Raw genomic sequence first — 26,079 nt, 5'->3', positions numbered from 1 at the left:
GTAGGCCATGGTGATAAGTATGGGAGGAGCATTCCAGGTGAGGGATCAGCAAGTGCAAAGGCCCTGAAGCAGGAGGTGGTTGCAGTATTCAAGGTATTGTGATGAGGCACGGTATGGATGGACAATGTGCAAGGAACAGAGAAGTAGGGCCTCATCAGACCAGGTCCAAGGTGGGTGGGAAACCCTGGGAGGGTTTTGAGTGGGGAATCACATAGATCTGATTTAAGTTTAAAAAGATAAGTGCCTCTCCATGGAGAATTGGCTCTAGGAGGAAAAGAGTGGGTGGGAGGTGATCATGGTAGTGGAGAAGGCTGAAGTTAAGGTGGTAACAGCAGGTGGTGAGACTTGGCTGGGTTTGGGGTATGTGTTGGAGGGAAGCTGGCTGTATTCGCTGATGAATTAGATGTGAGGTGTGAGAGAACCAGAGGAGTCAAAGATAACTCCTAGCTTTTTGATCTGAGCAACTAGGTATTCAGTAGGCAGTTCACAGAATCATTAGTAGTGGAGGTCTAATTCCTCAGTAACCATTGTATTCTCAAATTCTCAGAGTCCTCAGCTATGTCCACTGCTTTTGAAATTTACCTACGGTATTATTTCCACAGTGTAACAAGCTGGACATTGACTCAAGATCATCTGTGATAAGTAAGATGAATAATAGAAGCTGCCATATGCCAGACTCTGTTAGGAACTTTGGAGTTACTCTGGTCCCTTGAAGAGTCTTACAAACTAGATGGTATTCTCTCCATTTTGTAGATGGGGATACTGAGGCTTACAGAAGTTAGGTAACTTCACAGTTGCTGAGTGATGGATTGTGCAAAACCTGATCTGCAACTCCGAGGCCCCTTGGCTGCCACTACGACCATTTTGGTGGGTCATTCTAAAACTGTGCTTGATTTGAGGCCTCCTGCCACTACTCCTGCTGATGTTCTAAGGCACAGCCTCCCCGCCTATGGAGTACCTTGAAGCGTATTTTTTTCATATTCAATTACTAAAGTGTTTGATCTCTTTTAGTGACCATGTTTCTGTTCTTAAGGGGGAGCATTTGGTGCCTTCCTCTTTGTGCTTTTAGCCTTTGGTCTTTATTCATTCCATTGATCCTCTTCAGTATGGAAGAGGCCCCTGAACCCTCACCGAACCTACTTTATCAGGGCAAAAAGACAGTATGCCTTTGCTGGCCTCTGACCCACTGCCTCTACCCTCGGACCTAACTTATCTGCTACAATGGGAGCTAGCCCTACCTCTAGGCTAGTGTGATGTAATATAAAACTGTTCTAGGGGCTGGCCTGGTGGCGCAGTGGTTAAGTGCACACGTTCTGCTTTGGCAGCCCAGGGTTCGCCATTTCGGATCCTGGGTGTGGACATGGCACTGCTTGGCAAGCCATGCTGTGCTAGGCGTCCCACATACAAAGTAGAGGAAGATGGGCGTGGATGTTAGCTCAGGGCCAGTCTTCCTCAGAAAAAGAGGAGGATTGGCAGCAGATGTTAGCTCAGGGCTAATCTTCCTAAAAAAAAAACAAAGCTGTTCTAGAAACATCCTTTTACCACCAGTGAATCCCCCTCCTCCAAATTCCCTTTCTCCCTGGGTTATTAGCTGTCTGGACTCTCAGACTCAGGAGGAGAATTGTGCGCTGATGTAAGAAAATTATCTAACAAAATATTTGCTATTTAAAAGAGCTCCTTAGCGGCTGGCCCCGTGGCCGAGTGGTTAAGTCCGAGCACTCTGCTGCAGGCGGCCCAGTGTTTCGTTGGTTCGAATCCTGGGTGCGGACATGGCACTGCTCATCAAACCACGCTGAGGCAGCATCCCACATGCCACAACTAGAAGGACCGACAACTAAGAATATACAACTATGTACTGGGGGGCTTTGGGGAGAAAAAGGAAAAAAAAAAATCTTAAAAAAAAAATAAAAGAGTTCCTTAAATTAAAAAAAAACCACACACATGTTTTGGAGCATTGCTTCCTCAGTGTATGTTCTATGCACTTATTGTATCATGTAATCACTTTGGCCTGTGGAAGTCCCAGGAGGGACTGAGAGGCCCCGATGGCACACAGCCCAGCCCCTCGACCCAGCATTGCTGTCAGTATCAGGAGTCTCAAATACAAACCTCCTTTCCAGGTGCTTGGCACTTACCCCTTTAAGTACGAAAACCTTTTTTTCCCTCTTCTAAGTCTGATGAAAATCTTTAAAAAACACGTTGAACTTCCTGGTCCCCTAGGCAGGATGATTTAATCTTTTCTTGATAATTTAAATACTCGGTACAACAAATGGAAATTAAGGCCTGTCGTCATGCAGGCTCCTGAGATCAGGAAGCCTTTCACTTGAGCCATCCCAGAGGGCAGATTCTGCAGTATTTTCTGTTGGTTGTCATTTGACTGGTGTTGGTATGTATCCTTCTAGTTGCTTTTCCTTGAGCGCTTGTCCCCATCTCCCATCCCGACCCTTAATTTAATGATTCTAATCTGCATGGGCTAGGAAACCAGAGAGCTAGAACTGTGTGAATGGAGATAACTGTCTTTGAAAGAGGGGCTTTTGAAGAAAGTGTGTGATCTTTAGTGCTGGCTTCTGCATCCACTTGGCCTGCTTCTGTCGGCCATGTCCTGGCTTTCAGGGGCAATTTGGTAGTTAAGATGGTCTTGAATAAGGTAGAAATAGGGGTTTGAGTTATCTGTTACTGTGTAACAAACAGCCCCAAAAGTGGTAGCTTAAAAACAACAGCAATTATTTATTTTGCTCACAAATTTGTAGTTTGACCAGGCTTAGCACTGACGATTTCTCTCTGCTCCACAGTGTCAGCTGTGGAGGCTGGCCTGGGGGCTGGAGAATCTACTTCCAAGATGGCTCACTCGCATGGCTGACAAGTAGATGCTGGTTGTTGGTTGGGAGCTCTGCTGGGGCTGAGAGCCTTAGTTCTCCCTGTGGCCTGAGCTTCCTTCAGCATGGTGACTGGGTTCCAAGGGCAGGCATCCCTAGAGAAAGAGCCAGACAGACACTCTATTGCCTTTTATGACCTAGTCTCAGAAGTAAAACAATGTTGCTTTCATCATGCTCTGTAGTCAAAGTAGTCAAAAAATTTTCCCAGATTCAAGGAGAGGGGCATAGATGCCACCTCTTGCTGAGGGAGTAGCACATTCTTGGAAGAGCTTTTGGGATGGGTAATATCATTGCACCGTTTTTGGAAAATAAGATCTGCCACAGTGTTCCTATACTACTTTTATTACTTTTAATACTTTTCTTTATAAGTTAGTGGTGATAGTTCTTTACTAGTTTTATTTCTTAATTTTGCAATTCGAGCAAATGAGGATATTTTCCACCCACCCTTGACTTTATTTTCTTTTTTTTGTGCATGCGAAACATTAACATAGTTCCAAAAATCAAAGCCGCACAGAGGCATACTTGGAAAAGTGTCATCTCCCCCACCGTATTCCTTGTATTCCTCCATGTCTTTCCCACTCACTCCCCATAGTGAACCAATCTCCTTAGGCTCTGGTTTATCCTTTCTGGATTTCTTATTTCCCCTTCTGTCTTACTCAGAGGGTAGCATACTATGGATACTCTTTTGGACATTGCTTGTTTTACTTACCATACCAGTACATTCTGGAAATCATTCCACATCAGTTCATTGATCACGCCCCCTTTCCTTGTTTTTAAACAGCTGCAAAGTACTCCGTTGTGTGAATGTTCCCTAGTTTATTCAATCTCTCTCTTAAATGAGCATATAGGTTGATTCCAGTATTCTTCAATTACAAACATTGCTGCAATGAATAACTTTATGTACGTATATTTTTGTATTGTTGAGCGTGTATCTTCAGAGTGAAATCATGGAAATGGGATTGCTAGATCAGAAGGTAAAAGCATCTGTAGTTTTGTAAGATATTGCCAGATCCCCTCCATAAGGATTGCACCAGTCTTCGTTCCCACCCGTAATAAGAGTACCTGTTTCCTACAGTCTCGCCAAATGTCAACCTTGTGGATGTGGTCATTAGTGCTTATCCTTCCTGCTGAAGACTGGGCCAGATTATTTCTTAGGGTCCATATTGCCTCTGATATCCTGAGTCTAAGAGGGACTCAAAGGACTCAGAGATACAAGGAATCTTTGACAATCTTTCAAGCTATACTGTCACATGGTCAGTGTCAGCCACCACCCAGATGCTTACCCAGAGCTGCATGCTCCCCCTTCTCTTTCATAGAGGTGGCTTGGTTCACAGCTCCAGCCTTTGACCCAGCCTTTCCCCTCCTCACTCCTACGCTGCTGTCCTCTTATAGGCTATGATCAAAGCATCTCTTACCCTGAGGACTCCAGGTCTAATGGCAACTTCCACATACTTGGCCTCCTTCTCACATGTAACCCAGTGCTAAACTAGGTCAGAAGGTGAATGGGACCACTGGTACTCAGGAACCAAACTGATGTTACAAACACACAGTGCTATAATTAGCAAATATAAACTAGCTTTGTATTAATGCTAAAACACTTTTGGCAGTTATTCTTACCCATAATAATTAAAAACATGTTCATGGATTTCTGTATATTGAAATCACTTTGGCACTCAAAGTTTGAATTATAAAATACCACTGTTTTGGGAGAAAGGGCCTGGTGCTCCAGATGTTTAGTGGTTAGTAACTAGTCATGAAGCCCTGACTCCCTTGTATTCTGCTTTGTCCCACAATCACAGGCTGTGCCAGCCTCTGAAGTCTCCAAACCCCTGTGATCTCGGTGCCATTTTCCCTCTTTTCAGGCAGCTTAACCTCTAGAATAGTGAGAGAGACCATGAGGTTGGCTGAGGAGACCCGGAGCTTTATTGAGGTAGTCTACTCAGTTTGAGGAGATTAAATAGTAATTCCGAAGACAAGAAAATAAGAAAACTCTTTTTAAAAAAATGTTTAAAGATGGGATAGTTTTACCTCTAGTGGGGTATCTCAGGAAGGGAGACCTCACAGGCAGGCTGCGGATTTGCTCAGGGATCTGAGGCCGGAGAGGCTGTTAGTTCTGTGTGCCCTGAAGTGGCCTGCCTGGGAAAGAGGACCATCGGTGAGGCAGTGGTGTGCCTTTTTTCCAGGCACGAGCAAGGCTCTGATGTTCATATCACATAAGGGCTTTCCATTCTCCTTCTCCATGGAAGGTTTTAAGACATGTTTAGAGATATGTAGACCACCCGAGGTTTGGAGAATCCTGTCCTTATTCTTACTAGTTTCACTAATTATCTTGTTACCTATAAACTGGGTCACAAGATACTACTCCCTGTTTGGGGTTTTTCAGGAGATGAGAACCCTACAAAGCAAATAGGAATCAAATAAAAATCAGGAAATCTGTGTCTGGCAGAGTGATTTTCCAAGGCTTCCTCTTTCTCTCCTCAAAGTAGGCTTTTTAAACATTTAAAAGAAGAATTGGAAAGTACTTCTCAGATAATAAGTAAAAAAATGAAGCCATACATCAAATTTAAAAATAAATTTTAAAAAAAATACAAGAGTGCCAAAGCAATTCAGTGGGGAAAAGAATAGTGTTTTTAACAAATGATGCTGGAAGCACTGGTATCCACATGCAAGAGAATGAAATTGGACCCCCAATTCACACCATATACAAAAAAATGAACTCAAAATGGATCATAGACCTCAATTAAGAGCTAAAACTATAAAACTCTTAGAAGAAAACATAAGAGTAAACCTTCCTGACTTTGGGTTAGATAAAGCCTTCTTAGATAAGGCACTAAAAGCACAAGCAGCCAAAGGAAAAAAAAAATTGGTTTTCATCAAAATTAAGAAGTTTGTGCTGCAAACAATACCATCAAGAAAGTGAAAAGACAACCCACAAAAATGGGAGAAAATATTTGCAAATCATGTATCTCATAGAATATATAAAGGACTCTTACAAACTCAATAGTAAAAAGGTAAATAACCCAATTAAGAAATAGGCAAAAGATCCAAATAGACATTTCTCCAAAGAAGATATATAAATGGCCAATAAGCACATGAAAGAATACTCAAAATCATTTGCCATCAGGGAAATGTGAATCAAAGCCTCAATGAGATACCACTTCACACTCACTAGGATGGCTATAATAGAAAAGACAGATGATAACAAGTATTAGTGATGATGTGGAGAACTGGAACCTTGAAAATTGCTAGTGGGAATGTAAAATGGTGTAGCTCTTATGGACAACAGTTTGGTAGTTCCTCAAAATGTTAAACATAGAGTTATTATATGATCCAGCAATTCCACTCCTAGGTATATGTCCAAGAGAAATGAAAACTTATGTCCACACAAAAACTTGTACACTATGTTCATAGCAGTATTATTCACACTAGCCAAAAGTGGAAGACAACTGAAATGTCCATCAACTGATGAGTGAATAAAGTGTGGTATATGCACACATTAGAAAGTTCTTCTGCAATAGGAGGGATTGATGTGCTGATACATGCTGCAGCATGGACAAACATGCTTAGCGAAAAAAGTCAGTCACCACAGGACACATACTGTATTCTTTCATTTATGTGAAATGTCTAGAATAGGCGAATTTGCAGAAACAAAATATGATTTCCTTGGGCTGGTGGTGATGGTGGTGGTGGGAATGGAGTTGAGGAGGAATGGAGAGTGACTGCTAATGGTTACAGGGTTTCTTTTGGGGATAATAAAAGGAAATATAATAAAAACGTTTTAAAAAAGTATATCTGGGTAGTGGGATTATGGGTGTTTAATACAGTGACTCTGCGTTGCCTTCATAATTGAAGAAACGAGCTAAGAGACCTGGGGGAAGGGCGTTCCTTCTGGACCAGGCAGCCCTTTGTGAAACCCTCATGGCACCAGACTGTGTGTGACTGAACCTTTAGGAGCAGAGCCACTAAGCTTTCTTTGTAACACAAAAGTTGGGTTGGTCTCCTAGCTATTTGTAATAGGAAATGTTGCACCACAAAGTTAAGTACGTTTGTACTACTTTACTTTGGAGGTTAATTTTTACTAAAATGTATCTCAAGCTACTCAGACAGGATAGCCTTTCTTTGGCCTCGGACGATTGAAATCCCCCCACCTTTTTTGTTTTTTTGGAAAGTTACCCTTTCTAAATGTATGTATATAGTTGAAATGATAAAATAAATATTCTTCTCACACTCCCAAAATGGCAATGCTGGGAAATATATGCACATTTACTCTTTAAGCTCTTAAATTTTTATGACATTCAATGGAAGAGAGTTCTTTCTGGCAGCCTGTTGAATCCAGATTTTGTTCGTAAAGCTGCTTTGATGAATTGTCAGTGTTCTGCTGCTCTTGGATTTTTCTTTGTTCCCGATGAGTCTATGGAGAGAAGCCTGCATTAGAAAAAGGAACTGTTGAAAGGGAAAAACAACCTGCTTGTCAGTTATTTCAGAAATTTGTTTCCACATCGTATGCCTTTGGCTTGGACATAGATTGTGAAATAGCCTTTGTTTCTTGCTATTTTGTGCTAAACCTGTTTCCTGTGAATAATGAGGGTTGTAAAGAAAGGTTACTAAAGGGTGTACTCTCCCACTTGAAAAGGGAAAGAGCAGCTATTCTCTTATGTGGCCCACTGATCTAAGTAAGACATGCGCTGCCCTATGTGGGTAGCAGCTTGGCACTGCCTGACTCCTGGGGGAGGAGGGCATTGTCCTTGGATGAGTGTTTACTGTAATCTGATGTGACTCAAAGACGGTAACCTCAGAAAAGCTGGACCAGGTCCCTTGGGGGTGGGGTGCAGATGTTCAGGCAGAAAGAAAAATGTTTCCAAAAAGCATGTACAACTTGTGGCATGCCTGAGTGCTCACTGATCACAGACTTCCACTCTTCCGACCAGGACCTTGTGGTAGAAATGTCTTGGTTAATATCAGAAGACATTACAGCAACATTACAGCCCTAGAAAAGCACAGAGAGAATACTCTGCAGCCATTAAAATGAGTGAGGTAGATACACTAAGATATCACCTTACACCCATTAGATTGGCAAAAATATCCAAAACCAAAAGTGACAAATGTTGGAGAGGTTGTGGAGAAAAAGGAACCCACATACACTGTTGGTGGGAATGCAAACTAGTGCAGCCACTATGGAAAACAGTATGGAGATTTCTCAAAAAGTTAAAAATAGAAATACCCTATGACCCAGCTATCCCACTACTGGGTATCTATCCTAAGAACCTGAAATCAGCAATCCCAAGAATCCCATGCTCCCCTATGTTCATTGCAGCATTATTTACAATAGCCAAGATGTGGAACCAGCCTAAATGCCCAGAAACTGACGACTGGATAAAGAAGATATGGTATATATACACAATGGAATACTACTCAGCCATAAAAAAGGACCAAATTGTTCCATTCGCATCAACATGGATGGACCTTGAGGGTATTATGTTAAGCGAAATAAGCCAGACAGAGAAAGATGAACTCTATATGACCCCACTTATAGGTGGAAGTTAACATATAGACATGGAGAACCGATCAGTGGTTACCAGGGAAAAGGCGGGGTGGGGGGAGGGCACAAAGGGGGAAGTGGTGTACCCACAACATGACTAACAATAATGTACAACTGAAATCTCACAAGCTTGTAATCTATCATGATCTTAATTAAAATAAAAAAAAAATGAGTGAGGTAGAGCCACGTCTTCTGAAATGGAGTAGCCAAAATGTATTATTTTTTAAACCAGAGTTTAATTTTTTTTTTTAAGATTTTATTTTTCCTTTTTCTCCCAAAGCCCCCTGGTACATAGTTGTGTATTTTTAGTTGTGGATCCTTCTAGTTGTGGCATGTGGGATGCCACTTCAGCATGGCTTGATGAGCGGTGCCATGTCCGCACCCAGGGTTCGAACCAGTGAAACCCTGGGCCTCTGAAGCAGAGCGCACGAACTTAACCACTCGGCCACGGGGCGGCCCCAATTTTTTTTTTTTTTAAATGAGAGTCACCAACATTCATCAGGGAGACCTTTGAAAACACCCAAATTTGAAAGACTCCTAAAACATAAAATCTCACCCCTTATATGCTGTAACATTAGATTGAAAAATACAATAAACCCTGTGGCCCCCAAAGAGAGAGCTGGCACAAGCTCTGACAAGACTGGTGGACAGGTGGGTGCTGGGAAGTCTGCTGCGCCTGGCACAGGCTTAGTGACCAGTTCACCTGAGTCAGACCCTCAGAACCCCAGGCTTCAGAAAAATCACACATAGGTACCTTGGGGTGCTTACAAATCATCAGATCTCCAGTGTCAAATCTGTGAGCACCAAGCCACCTGTGTACTGTGCTCCTGGCATAGGCACACAGCTGTGACATGGGCACAATCACAGCTGCCCACACCAGATAGCACTGGTGTGAACGCACACAGCATGGAGACCATGAGGGTGTGTGGTGTGTGCTATGGCTGCAGGCAGCCTGTGAGGGCAAGATAGATGCATTTATAAAAACAAGAGAAGGAAGAGGAAAGGTGGACAATTCACAGATTTCTCCATTTCTAGTTATTTTGGTGTTTGCTTTCCCAGGCTAATTGTTTCTATAAGGCTATGGTCTAATTAGAGACCTCAGCATAGGGTAATGTCTGTCACACCAGGGGCCAGTCACATCCCCTTCCTGCCTCCCACAGGACAGAGCAGGTGGAGACTGGGGAGAAGGGAGCTCTGCATCGTGATGTGCAGATAAACAAGGGGCCTCAAGCAGGCGCTGAATGGTTCCGAGTCTGTTTTCTCATCCCTAAAATAGAAGTAAAAGTTCTATCTTTCTGGCATATTATGAGACATAAATAAGGGAACTTGGAGTCTTATCATAGGGCCTGGCGCAGGGTCAATGGACAGCAACAGTGACAACGGCACTGACCTGCACTAACCCCCTAACCTCACCACACGCTCAGTGGTTGTCGCTGCTGCTTCCTCCTCCTCCTTTACCCCCACCCTGGCCCTCTCTGGGCAAGAATGTGTAGTCTAATAATTAGCCTTAGAAATTGGACACTAACCCAGGTTTGCTCTTCTCTCAGCACATTGGCCACGACAGATGTTTCAGATGGGTTGTATCAAGTGGAGGTGAGGCCCAGAGTATTTCATGGGGCTGAGATTAGTGAGAAGAGTTGTAGGAGTTGCACAAAATTCCTTCAAGTGGCTCTCTCTAATCCAGGGTTGTGGTCCTAACCTCACCTGTTCATTACATCAGTGAGAGAGCTTCTAAAAATCTTGATACCCACTTAAATTAGTATCTCTGGGTGTAGGATTCAGGCATCAGTGTTTTTAAGTACTCCTTGACTTTCGCCCAAGAGAATTGTGAGCTCACTAGAACCAGGCTGAATGTAAGAGTCCTGGGCATTGAGAACCTTTGGGGCTGCCTGGTAAGGACCAGGCTGACAATTTACATGTCCAGGGAGCCTTAGCTGGAAGAAAGATAGGCAGACATTTGATCAGATATGTCATTGATTGAGAATGTTGGTACCAAGCTAATTTGGGGGGCAGAGCAATTTGGCTGAGCTAATTGTATGAAATATTAGCTGGTTCACAGGAAGACTGGTAGAAAAAGAAAATAGACAATGAAGAGTTTTTATCTGTGATGGTGGCTTTTGTTTCTCCCTTTTTCTATTCACTGACATAATGTGGGACTTACGATTTATAGGAAAGACATACCACTCACATGGTCTCTCATCTCTATAGGGAGGAAACTTTAGTGGCTTTATAAAAATAAGCACCTGTCTTGTTCTCCAGTTGCTGTCTAGCTAATATTGGTCTCTTTTCTTTTGTCAGTTGCCAGAGGCTCCACCCTCTGAAGAGGAAGAACAGGAAGCCTGGGTGAATGCCTTGCTTGGAAGAATGTTTTGGGACTTCTTAGGAGAGAAATACTGGTCTGATCTGGTGTCTAAGAAAATTCAAATGAAACTCAGCAAAATAAAGGTATTGTTTTCCACACAAGAGGCTTCCAATTCTTCACATTTCTTAATTTCTGGAGGTTTTGTACCATTATATCCTCAGTGAAAAATAACTTGGTTTAAAGCGTGGAACATAGAAGAGTAGTAAGTTCTTACCAAATGACACATCTGGGCCATGACCTTGACCATATGACTAACTGCATCTGGGGACTCAGTGAACCTTCCTGTTTACTTTTTTTCCTTGTGTTGCCCTTATTCTTATCCACTTTAGGTGCTAATCCAGAAATTGGTTTGGGAAAATGTGGGCTTTTGTCACTGGTTTGTCGTGTAGAATTCTGTTATCTAAGTTAGTAATGAACTTAAATTGTATGTCCAGAGCCCACCCAGCCTCATGGACATCTAGGCTGCACAGTGTACGCTTTGAGGAAAATATGAGACTACTGAAGATCTCTTTTTCAAGTCCTGCTCCCTCCCAAAGCTGGGGAAGTTAGCATTGCACTCTAAATGTGTCTGGGTTTGACCTTTCCTTTTGGCCAGGTAGTATTTTATTTTGGGCACTCTCTTTGCTGCAGAAACAGTCCTGGTGCTGATCTAGCCGCACTTGGAAGTGAGTTTAAATTGCAGAAGTATTCCTTACGATTGCCACTAAATGACTCATTTAGTATCACCTTTGACCTTATTTAGGTTACTAGGACGTTTTGGTCCCCAAATCTTTACTGAGAGGTTGCACGGTCAGCAGCTTAAGTCATTGGGTCTTTTTGGGTCATAGATACCTTTGAGAAGCAGAAACCTATGAATCTTTTCCCTAGAAAAGTGCACAGTGACACAGAATTTTGCCCACGACTTCAGAGTTCAGGGATTCCAGGTTAGGAAACTGTGAACTAAGGTAAAATTATATTAGAAGGAAAATGTGGGCATGAAGGAGCTTTGATTTGATGTGATTCTTTTGGGTGATGAACAGAGCCTTTTCTGGCTCAGTCAAGCTCTGGTAAGCTCTGACTGCCAACTGCAGGCCAGTGACATCCCTTCCTAGTCGCTGATGAAGAGGAGAGACTGCCTCCTAAGCTGAAAGAATGGATTTCAAGACAGAATCTGGGGCAAGGATTTGGAAGGGCTCTGTTGACAGGGGTTAGCCTGTTTGTGTTCTTTAGGTGAGTTGAAGGTTGAACCTGCTCTGCTAGCCAGGTCTATAGGGAGAACAGGAAGCGGCAATGACCCTCCTGTGTTTGGAAATGAGAGGCCGTCATTTCGCCAACCTGGAGCTCACTTAACCTCTTCCTCTTTTTGGAAAATGATGGAGGGCTTGAGTTCCTGGGTCAAGGCACACGGGCGGGGCTGGCACTCTTCTTTTCCCAGAGACTTTCATGGCCCTCCCCTGAGCAGGAGGGCTATGGGTCTGGGCAGTGTGCAACAGAAAGCAGGCCATGCCTGAACTCCAGACGGGACACTGCTCTCCATTACCCACATTCCAATACAAACTCAGAAAGGGCAGTGTTCCATGCTTTTTTCTGGAGCTGGAAGCCCATGGAGCCTGTGCCCCCTTTGTGGAGAACGGTGGGCTCCTTCATTCCAGAGGAGGTTGAGGGAAAGTGTTTTATTTTCATCTTCTCCTTTTGCCTGTCATGTGGGCTTTTGCAGTTCATGAACTCCCTTTTGTTTTTTGAGGTCAGAAGTGCTAGAAGGTTAGGATGGAGAACAAGTAGCCTAGATCCAGCAGTACCGGGAGTTCAGAGGCAGACGCTGTACTCCCTCCATTGCCAGCCTCAGCACCTCCTCCCTGCCCTGAGTGCTGCCCATGAAGTGCCCTGCAGACCAAAGGGGACCCTGGCAACCGAATAAACAGGAAGGCAGCAGGATATTACCGCAATTCTGAACCTGCTACCCCACTGGCAAAGGACTCCCAGCCAAAAGAACTCTTATTATCACCAATATCCAAATATCCCTGGGAAGAGCTATTCCTTAAATCTAGTAGTGAGTATTGGTTAATGGCCAGGCAAGAGCCAGAATGGCTGGAGGAGCCTGAGCTGTCCCTGTGGCAAAGGTCTCCTTGTCTGCTGGTTTCCGTTGAAGGCTTGACACATGGAGAACTCTTTTCTGGCCTTGCCCCGCAGTCTCAGATTGTCACCCTTGCACATGATAATGAGTCATGTTGTGAAAGAGCAGTCCTATGTGTGTAACTAGTGCCCAGTGATGGGTTTAAAACAAGCTGAGTTTCTGCCCCAACATCAAGTACACTCTTGGCCTCAGCTGACTGCTCCAGCACTGCCTTGGGGCCCTCAGTAGTTATGGGCCTTTTGTGCCCTGTGTCAGCAAATGCTGCTGTTATTGCACACAGCTTCTGATGTACCACCCAACAACCTGAGAATGTCCTATACACCTGAGTGTCCAGTCCCCACTTGGGTTCACTCAGGAGGGTAAAGAACATGCAGTGGATTCCTCTCTCACTGTGGTGCCCTGTGGGTGGGAAGAGAGTTTCTCTTGAGAAGAGCAGGAGGAACAGTGACCTTTCCTTGCCTTCTCCTGCAGAGGAAGATAGGTTAGGAAGGAGGCTGCTCTAGGGCCTGGTATTGAGAGTTTTGATTTAAATCAGAGATCTGAACAAGAAGGGATGGTTAGAGATGTTCTGGAATCTTGGAGTCGGGTACTCAGGTGAATAAATAGGAAGCCAGACCCTGCTGATCTGCCCTCCCCATTCTGCTTACTGGGAATTAGAGCCCACCTCACACCTGCCAAGTCTTTCTCAGTCCCTGGTTCCTTCAGTCCCCTTGTTCATCTTAGGTCTTGCCTCACGTTCTTTCTCTGCCCTTGCAGAGACTACAGGGTGCAGGATGGGATGGGATGGGAGGTTGGCAGGACACAGGAGGGACATCATGTTCCTGCTGTCTCTGTATTCATTCCCCTGGCTCAGTGTTGGACTCCTGTTCCCATAGAAACCCAGCATGCTCCGGAAACACCGTGTATTAGAATGACAATAATAGACAAAAAGGACTGGGGCAAAGGGCAAGATTTTGGCTAAGTTCTTGGCCAAGTAGTGTTCTGTAGGCTGATTGGAAGGCCAACCACCACATAACATTGATGCTTTGGAAAAAGGTTTTCCAAATACAGCAACTACCAACATCATAACTTCTTTAAATTAACCCCTCCACCCCTGCAAACTTCATCAGAGATGACGTTCTCTGGTGAGTCCTAAAAGCATATTAAGTTTCTCTGAAGAAAGACAGCTGAAGAGTTCCAGCCAAAATAGGCATTAAATTCATGCCTGACCAGATGCTACCTTGTTTCATAGGGAATGTTCAGCATATATTTAATTTTTTTGAAAAAACCTCTTAATTCTAAATTTTACGGAAGTACTCTTTGTTCATCTGGAGAAATGCTCATGAGAATAAGAAAATTCTGGGGGACAAGAAAGGAAAGGGACTTGTCAGATTTTAAAATGTGTTGTAAAGCAACAGTAATAGAAGCAGTTTGATACTGGCAGAAAACAGAGTGCTCAGCACAGACTCCAGTGTGGTGGGAATCACATGTTTAAAGGTGGTGGTACAGATTAGTAGGGAAAGCGTTGATTGTTCAATCAATAGGTTAAGACACCTGACTAGCCATTGGGAAAAAAAATTAAGCTGAATTCCGAATTTACATCTTATACTATAATTAGGAATGGACTAAAGATTTTTTGAAAAAAATACATAGTAAATCTAGGTGGAGGAAACATAGATGAATTAATTCTGTAGTCTTGAGGTGAAGTAGGAATTTCTAAGTGTGATAGCAGCACTCTCATGTTATTCCCTTGAGTAAATTTCTACCGATAGCTGTATTAGTCGGATCCCAGCAGGAGACAGATGGCACACTCAAATGGAGTAACCTGAGGGGAGAGTTTAATAAAGAGAGGATTTAGGGGCCAGCCTGGTGGCTCAGTGGTTAAGTTCGCACATTCTGCTTTGGCGGCCCAGGGGTCGCCGGTTTGGATCCCGGGTGTGGACCTGCGTACTGCTTGTCAAGCCATGCTGTGGCAGGCATCCCACATATAAAGTAGAGGAAGATGGGCATGGATGTTAGCTCAGGGCCCAATCTTCCTTGGCAAAAAGAGGAGGATTGGTGGCGTATGTTAGCTCAGGGCTAATCTTCCTCCAAAAAAAATAAAAGATTTATAAAGATGTGGGCCGCTGTATAGAAACAGAAAGGGATAGTGCAGTACCCCAGGGCTGTCAGGGGTGGGGAGCTGTTGCCACTTCCTGGAGGGACAAAAGCAGTTCCCGGAACCTGGGCAGCATGGCTGTGTGGAGAGGGCTGCCTGTCTGACGAGAGCTCTGGCCTTGAATAGAGGGAGGGGGCAAATGCCTGACAATACTCTTCTCCATGTACCTCCCAGCTCCCCTGGCCATTGATGTATCTCATTGGCCAAGCCCAACCAGAAGCCAGATGGCAAGAGAGACCATCGATTTGCCTCATGCAGGCTGGCTTCTTGGAGTACAGTGAGGAGCTCAGACCAGCCTGTCAGGGTACAGTGAGGAACTGGAATCCAAGGAGGCAGAGGAAAATGTCTAGCACAGGGTCAAGGGATGTGATTTTTTTTACGGATTTTAATACATGTTGTGAGTTTGCCTATCAGAAATTCTGTAGCGATTTCTTAACTCCCCACTAGTAGTCTAAGAGAGGTCCATTTTCCACACTTTACCCAACTCTGGTGTTACTAACCTGACCAGTGCGGCTGGCTCATTCTCCACAGTCAGGTCTCGGCAAATGCTACTCCTCAGAGAAGCCTTCGCTGCCCTCCTCAGCCAGAATAGCTAACCCGCCTCCCATGCCCCAGGCTCCCTGAGAACCGTTATCTACCTTATTTTCTCTGTAGGACTCATCACTCTTTGAAGTTATAATATGTACTTGTCTACTTATTTGTCTGTTTCTGCTCCTCCAATATAAACCTCCGGAGAGCAAGCACCCTCCCTGACTTACCCACGGCCTGTGTGTAGTACAATGCCTAGCATGTGGTAGGTGCTCGATAAACTTTGGTTAAATAAATGTATCCCCCAAACCTTGACCATCATTCCTTCTGAGAGTATGTTGAATTCTAACATTTACCAGGTTACTAACGTCTCATTCATTGTTTACTTCTTTTCTCCAGCTCCCCTACTTTATGAATGAGCTAACTCTGACAGAACTTGACATGGGAGTGGCTGTGCCAAAAATCCTTCAGGCCTTCAAGCCTTACGTTGATCACCAAGGTAACTCTTAACTATCTCTAGAGAGGAATTGACCCTTTATAGTGTTAGAGTGTTAAAATAGCTCCATCTCTGCAGATTGAATACCAACGCTTTGTGTTTAGAGGGAGCTGGGAATTTTTTTTAACTATTTCATGTTGATTGTCTTTTGTTCTTAACAGTTATAGCCTTAAACTGATGGGGAACAGATCAGGACTCCTCCTCCTAATCTTCTAGTCTCTCGGATCCTTACAGGTCCTTCTCCAGTCCAAAGACACCCATGTGCCAGTTAGTGGTGCCTGAGCTTTTGTGTAATATAGAAAACAGCCCCTGCCCTAGATGGCTGCAACCCCTGCCAGGGTGAAAGGTAGTGGGCTGGATTTAAGCCCCGCCCACCATCATGGGCCTCATGTGGGCATCTGCCCCAGGCCTGAACTCTTACCAGGAGCTGCCTCTCCTCATGTGAATTCACATCTTTCCCTCACCCCAACTTCAGGGTGCAGATTCTTTGACCTTCATGTTTTACATCTTTATGTTCCTTACCACTCCTAGTAGGCGCTGATTAAGTGTTTGAAAAATGAAGACATATGTTGTCAAGCAATATTTTGAGAGTAAGGCTCTCTGCTGGAAGAAAGTTTTCAGATTGGATTTTTAACACATGCTACTGACACATTATTTACACCTACCCTTGTGGGTTGGAGGAAAAAGAGTTGATTAGAATGTACAGAGAATTTAGATAAAATTATGATGTAAAGGTTTATGTGTATTTTGTGGTATATGGTTTTAAAGAACCGTGATGGAAAATTTAATACACGGGAGTTTCCTGAGAAGAGTGAGCCAGGTAGGCTAGATGAGTTTGTGACAGGCAGGAAGAAGTCTCCCTGTCCTGGCGGCATCAGACCTCTTCTAAACGAGCCTCTTTCCACCTGAACTGGGTTTACATTATTCTTCCAAAGGCTCAGGAGCAAGGTAGGGGAAAAATAATTACAGCTTTTCAAGAGAGTGATATTTGTTTTGAGTAAATGTTTTGTAAAATTTAGAGACGATAGCATCTTCTTTTGTCTATGTCTGGTTATATCATATGGCTCTTGAATCATATTTAGTGAAATCATTTTCTGTGTTGTATGCATTTGATATAAATACAAAGAGTTGATTTCTGGCACTACAATTAGCGCTGCTGTTTCTCTCGCAATATTTCAGCTGACAGTGAGCCCATATTTCCATGTTTTCAGCATTACATCCATTTCAGAAAAGATAGACCAGACTATTATTTGCAAATCCAGAAGTCCACCTAATACCTACCTGTTGAGATCGCCTGTAACCACTTAACTATGTCTACACTTTGATAAATCTGAGTGCTCCTGGGTTTGGTTAATTTCTGGCTCACTAAGATAAAACTAGAAAGGATTATTTGCAGATGGTTTAGCTAGGGTTCTTTTAACCACATGTGAAATTTTAAAAGATGCACTATCTGTGTGTTGAGTGTGTAGCTAGGATCTTTGCCCCTTCGGCATACGGGGGCTGCCTGTCTTCCTCTGGCTCCGACGGGCTCTGGGTTGCCCTTTGCTCTTTGCCTCTTTAGGAATTGACTTGTAACCAGCTGGTAAATGATCAGCTATCATAAACCTCCTGAAAGTCAGGCTTAAAGAAAGTAAATAATATGTGTACATACTCTATTTTCTAATGTGTTAGCAGTCTCTTATCTCAGGACTGTCTTTTTTGTTGAATTAGTGGAAATTTCCAACGAGAGTGAAACAGGCCACGGCTGGGCATTGTAGCCTCTGAGAAGTGCCCCTGTGGCTTTGAACTCTGCAGCCTCCCAGGGCAACTCTGTCAGGCTTTGAGTGAAATTCACCAAACGCTTAAGTCTAAAGTCTCTTTCCTGTTCTTTCCGGAGCAGGAGCTGCAGCAAGACGTTTCACTATACAGATCAAAGCTTTGCTGGTTTTTAATTCATTTGAGGCTTTAACCCCTTTCAGGGCAAGTTTTAGAGATCTGCCTCCTCGTATAACAAGGGAGGAAATGTTACTAAAGAAAGGAATGATAAAGACATAAAGCCTGTGGGTTTTAAAAGTTTGATCAAATTCTGTTTTTCCAAGTCTGCAAAGTTCTGTTATAGTAAGACAGAAATGAACACAAAGGAAATATGTGTTTTGGATTCCATTGCTCTAAGGGAAACTTTCCTTTTAAGGAAATTAAAATTAGGAGTGACTTGCTAAAAGTGACTGAAAAGCAGAGCTCACCTTCCAGGGAAATGCAACCCAGGTTGAAGCCTCAGCAGCTCTAAGGAGAGGTACCTCCTGTGGGATCCCTCTGCCCCCCCCCTTTTTTTTTTTTTTAATGTTTCCTAACTTGTGCTTGTTTCTTGGAGGCACATGGCTCAGGAGGGATATTTGGGCCAGAGCTGGTTGGATCACTCTGTCCTGGGGGTGCTCTCCTTGAGGCAACATAGAGTGGTGGTTCTGAGCGCCAGCCCTGTGGCCTTGGGCAAGTTCTTTAGACCTTGTAGCTAACTCTTCTCTCAAGTGAGAAGACTCATAGCACCTACTTGGTAGGCTTGTTGTGAGGATTAAGTGAGTTAATACATGAAAAGTACTTGGAAAACATCTGGAGCAAGGCAGCGCTGTATAAGTGCTAGCTATTGTTGTTTTTACCATTATTAGTGTCACCTTCACTGCTGCTGCTGCTCTTGGAGAGTTCAGAGGGTGGCCATGGTGTCCAGTTGACCTGTCCTACAGCCTAAAGCTGGCAGATCCTACCAGAATAAATGGAAAGTGAAATGCCATCCTCAGCTTTTGTGGCCTTGCCACTAAAGGAACTAAAGTCTGTATTTCCTCTGAATGAAATTACACATTGGCCATGTTGGCCTGTCCGAGTTCCAGGACACACAGCTAGTTTCTCGTGTAGTGAATAAGGTTAAATGATCACCTTCCCCAGGACGTCTTCACTCCCCACCAATGGCAAGTGGCTGGAGATAGAAAAGATCTGTCCCTTGGAAACCAGCTGTGCACCTCCTGCCTTATCTCTGACCCCTCCCTTCTCTGCACACACCTCTCACCGTGGGTGTTTATGCGTTTACGTACTTCCTTCAGGCCACACGGTGGAGCCCAGAGGCCTGTCTCTGTTACCCTCCCTCCTTGGAGGGGCCTCCCTCCCCACCCCTCATCCTCACCCTGGGCTGCTGTTTCCAGGGCCTGTCCTCTGGGGTCCACCAGGCCATGCCTCTCAGCCAAGCTCTTCCAGTTTTATTAACTTTGATAGGGTAATGTTTGCTTCTTCATTCAACAAATGCTCATTGTGGGGAAAGCTAGAATATTTAGAAATGGTAAAAAGGAAAATAGTGCCCGTTATCCCACCATTCAGAGACAGCCAGGGCTACCTTTTTGGTACATTTCATACACTTTTGGTACATTCTCTCCTAACCTTTTTTCTCTTATGGATGAAAATTAATTTAGAATGTATAGCTCTTTTTCAAACCTTTACAGAATTGGACAGATTGACTATATAGACTTGAAAGGGCAATCAGAGATCACCTAGCTGGACCCTGCTGTGTTTTAGATGTATAAACTAGAGCCCAGAGTGGGAGTGAGTTTCCAGAGGTCACCCAGCAGCCTCACCTTTCCATCCTGTTCCACAGCTTTGAGGCCAGTACCATAGGGTCACCAAGAGCACTGGCTCTGTGGCCAGACCACCTACATTTGGGGCCTGCTCCTTCCCCATCTAGCGGCAAGACCTTGGGGAAGTTACTAACCACTCATCGCTCGGTTTCCTCATCCATAAAGTGCTGTTGGCAGTAGTGTCTCCTTAGTCAGTTGTGGTGGAGATGAAATGTTACATGTAAAGTGCCCAGAGAGCATATGTGGCACAGGGTAAGCCAGCAGTGTTTGCTGCTGCTGTTTGCAAAGCTTTGTTGTTAGTAAAAACTTCCTGAAGGGGCTCGGTGGGGAAAGCTGTTCTGTCTCCTGGGACCAGGGGTATCAGTGGCAGTGTCAGAATGAACCAAGGATGTGAACTGTGACCCCTCAGGTTCAGATTAATTCATCTGAGTCTTCAGGACGCTTGCTGCATGTATTTAAGTCTGCAGATAGTCACTGAGTGTGGACAGAGTACTGTACCATTTTTGCCCGGTGTCAAGATACCCAAATAACAACCCAAGTTTTGACTGAAGGTGTCGGATTCTGTGGAAAGATTACCATGTTGCACAGAAATAGGAACCTTGTCTGTCTCCAGAGATGCCCTCAGTCTTTACTGGTGGTATCCACCATCTACAACTCGTCTTCCAGACCTTAACCTATAGTGCCTGGTGCCTTTGTCCAGTTCTGCGACTGAAGTTACTTTGCCAACTGAATATTGCAGAAAACTAGAACGAAAATCAGTCTGTGACCTGCCTGCTCCTCCCACTACACCCTTGTCCAGAGCAGACGTTAGGAGAACAGCTGCTTGGGGCTGAGCATGGTGACAGGGCAAGACTGTAGGGCTCAGTGCTGACAGGAATGGCACGCACACTCTGACTAGATTGTATTGTGGAAAGAAAAACTACTTTTTATGGGAAGGCAAAAAAAATACCCTTTTGTGGAACTTGGTGGTAGAGGAGAGGAGACTCTTCATTTGTGACTATGCCAACCTTGAAAGTCAGAGCTGTTTCTAAGAACGGTTACAGGTAGACAAAGCTAAAAATGACATCTGTCCTAAAAGGCACAGCCAAATACAAGGGATGCTAACTTTCTGTGGTATCTGAGGGAGCAATATGGCACCAGTCTGTTTGTCAGGAACAAAACAGTCACCCTTCTAAGAGCTGAATAACTCACACATCTGTTCTTGGTAATATATCATTAAATGTTCCGTTTTAAGGAGTTTTGTTTGTTGGATGCCAAATGTTGGCTTTCAGGGTGAAAATCAGCCATTAATAGATACAGGTAGAGGGAAATGGAGGAGCAGATAACATGAGGGCCAAGCTCAGGTGAGCAAGGCTTTAGGTTCTTGTAAGTCCTGAGCACAGGTGCCCCATTTCAATTCAAAACCTATTCCAATGAGACTAGTGCCTTTTAGTTATTTTAATAGTAAGAAAACAGTGAACTGCTGAGTGAAACTACTAGATTTATATGGCCATGGCAGGACTGTTCCTGAGGCCATGGGGTCTATTAAATAGAATACCAGGGAGAAGGCAGAAGAGCCTCTGTTCTAGTTGTCTCGTGATACGCACCAAGGCATGTTCATTATCTCTGGTGGCATCACATTTGGTCTGCACCAGGTGGCCCAGACCAGCTTCACTGTTCAAGTATAAACTTCCTGAGGGCAGGGATTCATCTCAGTGTCTTTAGCTCTGATGTCTTGCATTAAGAACTCAATAAACATTTTTGGGGAGAGTAAGCTGTAACTTGTCACAGTCTCCCTCTGAGTAGTGGGGGTGGTAACTGATCCTTCTCTCATGAAGCTGAAGAGTGAAAACACAGTCACCTCAGCTCCTCACAGGTCCTTGCGTGAAAACTGACTGAAGCTTGTCATCGTCAGTTGTGTTTCCTCTGTTGCAGAATAAAGTGGCAGTTTTATAGGGACTTGTTATATAGGTAATCAGGCGCCACCCTTCACCACTGGAAAGCCCCTCAACATGAGGACCCCTTCTGTGTGGGAGGACTATTATGGACTAAATGTTTGTGTCCCCCCCTAAATTCATATGTTGAAGGCCTAACCTGCAATGTGATGGTATTGGGAGGTGGGGTCTTTGGAGATAATTAGGTTTGGATGAGGTCATGAGGGTGAGGCCCTCATGATGGGATTAGTGCCTTTATAAGAGACAAGAGAGCTAGCTTGCTCTCTCTGCGCCATGTGAGGACACAGCAAGGAGATGGCCATCTGCAAGCCAAGAAGAGAGCTCTCACCAGGAACTGAATTGGCCAGCACCTTGATCTTGGACTTCCAGCAGAACTGTGAGAAATAAGTGTTTGTTGTGTAAGCCACCTAGTTTATGATATTTTGTGAGAGCAGCCCGAGCTAAGACAAGACTCTTTGTGTTCATCATGCCTTTCCCAGAGAACCTGTCAGGACTAACTGCCTTACTCCTATTTAAGGCTTAAAACATTGTCCTGCTCCTCAGCTTCTGGTTTTTGTTCTTGCACTACCCAGAGCAGATGGTCCTAGAAAGCAGCATTTTAAATAAAATGCCTCACAAGAAAGTCTTAACATTTGTCAAGAACACAAAAGAAAAAGCTGTGTAACTACATTCATCTATATTAGTAGCATCAACTCAGAGTTAAAACATCACTCATGGAACAGTGTGTGTCCCCATCTTCACGTTGTTACTACATTTATCTCCAATGGGAAGACAACCTTTCCAGTAAGTGCAAGGCAGGAGCTTCCTGCCTCACCCATTGTATAACCACTTGGTCTCAGCTCCAGGTTGTGTGTGTTCTAAGGTTTTCACAGTGCTTTTTGTCTGCTGAATCATAGTCACAGAAGCAAATTTTTCTTTGCACCTAATGCTAAAATAGTCTTACCCTCATCTGAATGCAAGCCCATCATATTAAAGTAATTTATTGGAATACTTACAGTTTATATGTTTTTAAAAGTTTCAAACCATTCTTGACTCCTTCCTGTTTTCACTGAGAACCAGGGCTGAGCAAGGCCTGTATGTATGTCTCAGGTGACATATACAATGATATAAAAAACAGACTCCTTTCCCCATGCAGGGGCTCGGTCAGATGTCCACGCCTCCTCCCCTCCCCAGCTTGGACAGAGCTCTCTGGCTGCCCAGTGCAGCCTCTTCCCTTTTGGCCCTGTAGCCTCCTCTGGTCTGGTCCCTGTCTGCCATGGCAACAGCAGCGCTAGGCTGGAGCAAGGAGTGAGAAAGTGGGCCGGCAATGGCAGAGAAAGGGAAGAGCCCTGGCCAGGATGTGCCAGGTGCTGGACTATACACAGCAGTGTCATCTCCCTTGTGCAGATGAAGAGGGCGGTGCACAGAGCTCAAGAAAATTCCAGTGGAATTCAATGCCAGTCCATGTGACTGGGTTCCATGTGCTTTTCCCTCTCTTCTCTGCCTCAGCCTCTGGCAGAGAGTAGGGGGCGGGGGAAGACTAGACCACATGTCATTGGGTGGAATGGGCCAATAACTGGGGCGTGGGCCAGCAGTTTATTAAGCCTGTATCCATGTCCCCTCATTTAAAAAACAGACAAACAAACAAAACCTTCCACTTTATAGGAAGTAAAATTCTGGTGCCTTTACTATGACAACCTTCAAAGGCAATACATACTAATAATATTTATTGGAAACCTGACTAGGATTTTCAAAAGAAACGATTGTGTCTGAATACGTACAGCAACCAGGTAGTTTGTCTATTGATTCTCAAGTTAAATAAAGCTGGAGATAAACAACAATAAATTCTCTATTGATGTTCTATTTAGTTTCAGTTTAAAATCTATTAATAGCAAGCCTTCTACCCCAATCCCCTTTCTACTGGAACTGATTAAGGACTAAATGTCTTTATTAAAGCAGACATTCCCTTTATTTCCAGTGACAATACCTTTGAAGGGCAAGCTAATTAATGTTTTTTAATTGCTTAATGTAAGCAAGAAATAAAGCAGTTTTGTGAGTTGCTGCAAAGAAGACAATCATAACTGATCTGCATATCACTTAATTAAACAAGGTCTTTAATGGAAAATAATTACCTTCAATTATGAAAAAAAAGAATTTGTTGAAAATAAGATGGAAATTATTCTGCCTTTGGTGAGGAATTACACCATTAGTGCTTCTTGAGGTTCAGCAAAGCTTTTATCTGAGATGGTGGCCAGATAGGGGATAGGTTATTTACTGTAATTGCTCAAAAATGCTGCTGTGTGTGAACATTGGTTTTAGATTACTTTTCTGCTTCCTTTTAGATGTTGACATTTGTCTTATGAGAATCTATAAAAGTTTATTAACATTTAAACACCCCCTTGAAAGATTACGTTTTGATTGAAAGTCCGTGAGGTATTATGGAGGTCTGGGTCTGAAAAATCACAGCATAGCCTGTCCTACCTGTTGAATCATTGAATCCTCATGTAGAAGGTTGTGAGATGATCCCTGTTTGCATTTTAGACTTCTGGTTAGTGGCCACTTCAGCTAGTGGGCCATCCCAGTGAAATGCCACAAAGCTAAAAGCCTGTTAGATACTATCTCACTGACATTAGTATCTTTTCTAAGGAATAGGTTTTTAAACTAAGGTCCAAAGTGGTTACCCAGCTTTATCTGGAAAAGCCTAGACCAAATATAATTCTTTTGTTTCCATTACTAGGCAATTTCCAGAAAGAAAAAGGTTCTAAAAGTTTTTGTCACTATCCTTATCCTTCCAAGCTAAATATGAACCATTTTCCATGCCCCTCTCCCCAAAACCACTAGATAATTTTAAGAAAGACTGTGGTTGTCACATCTGTCTTTAAAGAACAGCCCAACTCGTGCTGAAGTCTCTGCACCTCTCTTCTGCCTCGTAACTGACTGGGAATCAGGAAACATTGACCTGGTTTTGCCCTGGGTTGTGCCATTTCCTCCTGCTGGGAGTGTGTTTTCTTACTAAGTGTGAGAAGACACCAGAGGACAGGACCCTTCTAGCACTAGCATGTATGCTGAGCTCACTGTGACTGTTTTAATGGATATTGAAATACTGGCAATTTGCCAAATATGTGAACTATTTCCAGAAGCTTAGCTTTTCACAATCTCCTCTTGTATGCACTGGTAGTACAGGTGATATATATCTATAGACTTTCAAATGTGATGCCTTCTTAGATACTTTAAAATATGAATTTTTATACTGTCATTTATAGTCATGTTTTTTGCGGTGGGGGGGAACCTTCTGTTTTTTTCACCATTTCTCCAGGACTCTGGATCGATTTGGAAATGTCCTACAATGGGTCCTTTCTGATGACTCTCGAGACCAAAATGAATTTGACCAAACTAGGTAAAGAGCCTCTTGTTGAAGCCCTGAAGGTTGGAGAAATTGGCAAAGAAGGGTAAGGGGCTATATGAATTTACTAATCCAACCCTGGGGAACTGAACTCTCCCTTAGCCTTTGAGAAGCAAGTTTGATGGGTAATAGTCCCGGATGTTGAGTGAGCCTTTACCTAAGTGCTTCTGGACCACAAAAGGCTTCAGGGAATGGATCCCTAGTTTTATCCCCAGCAGACTGTGAGTCCCCTCCTCTGCTGAGTGCTTTTGGCCTCAGTGCTGCCAGTGGGGCACACAGTATCGATTACCCAGAAAGCATCACTGACTCAGACCAGCAGGGCAGGCTCGTCTGCAAAATAAAATGCTCTCTGAAGAGAACTGTCATTTAGAAAGTTCTTCCTTCAACCTGCGGCCACAAACAGCAATATATGGGCCAGGCAAAGGTCCCTGGGGGGTTTATCTGCTTTAATCACAAAGTCAGAATTATTTATAATTAGACGATTGATTTTGTAGCCAAGAGGGTGCTCCTAAAGTGTTTTGAGACGAATTTTCCCTAAATAATACAATATTGATTTGCTTAGTAAATTTTTCTCTTTATAGAAGATACTGAATCTGCTGCCCAGAGCTTGTCTGATTTAGTAAATATTCCAAATTTGTGAGCCAATTAATGAAGCTTGATTTTTTTTCCTTAAATGCCTAAAATGGATAGCCTAGAACTTTTACATTCCCACACACCTTTAAAACGACTGCTTCCGACTACAAATTTAAATTGGATAATTGTTTTTACTGAAGTAAAAGTGCTGACTGGAGTCTCTTTCTCATATCTTTAAGCTCTTTGCATGAAATTAACAGTGTGATGATAGGAAGACACCACAAGGAGCTACCTTCTCAGGGCCTAAATATAAGACAGACTCTTAGATTATTGCTTAGTTAAGATACTGACCTGTTGCTTCCGTTCATACTTGTGGTCATAGCAGATGGAGGGAGTTGGCTTATATGTTCAAGAATATCCTTTTACTTAGATTATTCTGATTTACCCAGGTTACTTAATGAAATGTTCCTATTTTAATAATTGGAGAATTTCACCTGCTGATGCAGTCTAACCTGTATCTGTGCTATTTTCCTTTCATTTTTCTGC

At 43.6% G+C, this 26,079-nt stretch overlaps 1 protein-coding gene across 6 annotated transcripts in view; it reads left to right on the top strand.

Moving 5' to 3' along the window:
* Nucleotides 1-26,079, top strand: part of TEX2 (testis expressed 2) — a 104,054-nt gene that overhangs the window by 65,107 nt on the left and 12,868 nt on the right. For 4 of the 6 annotated variants that reach the window (XM_046674762.1, XM_046674765.1, XM_046674763.1 and 1 more), the window contains exons 6-8: nucleotides 10,711-10,857; nucleotides 15,952-16,051; nucleotides 24,874-25,006. In XM_046674762.1, the coding sequence (XP_046530718.1) occupies nucleotides 10,711-10,857; nucleotides 15,952-16,051; nucleotides 24,874-25,006 (380 nt within the window). The remainder of the gene's footprint in view (nucleotides 1-10,710; nucleotides 10,858-15,951; nucleotides 16,052-24,873; nucleotides 25,007-26,079) is intronic. The other 2 variants (XM_046674767.1, XM_046674766.1) reach the window with 1 other exon arrangement.

The sequence above is a fragment of the Equus quagga genome, chromosome 11 (assembly GCF_021613505.1).
Source record: "Equus quagga isolate Etosha38 chromosome 11, UCLA_HA_Equagga_1.0, whole genome shotgun sequence".
NCBI lineage: Eukaryota > Metazoa > Chordata > Mammalia > Perissodactyla > Equidae > Equus > Equus quagga.
Note: the sequence above shows the minus strand (reverse complement) of the source record. Positions and strands in the feature narration are given on the sequence as shown.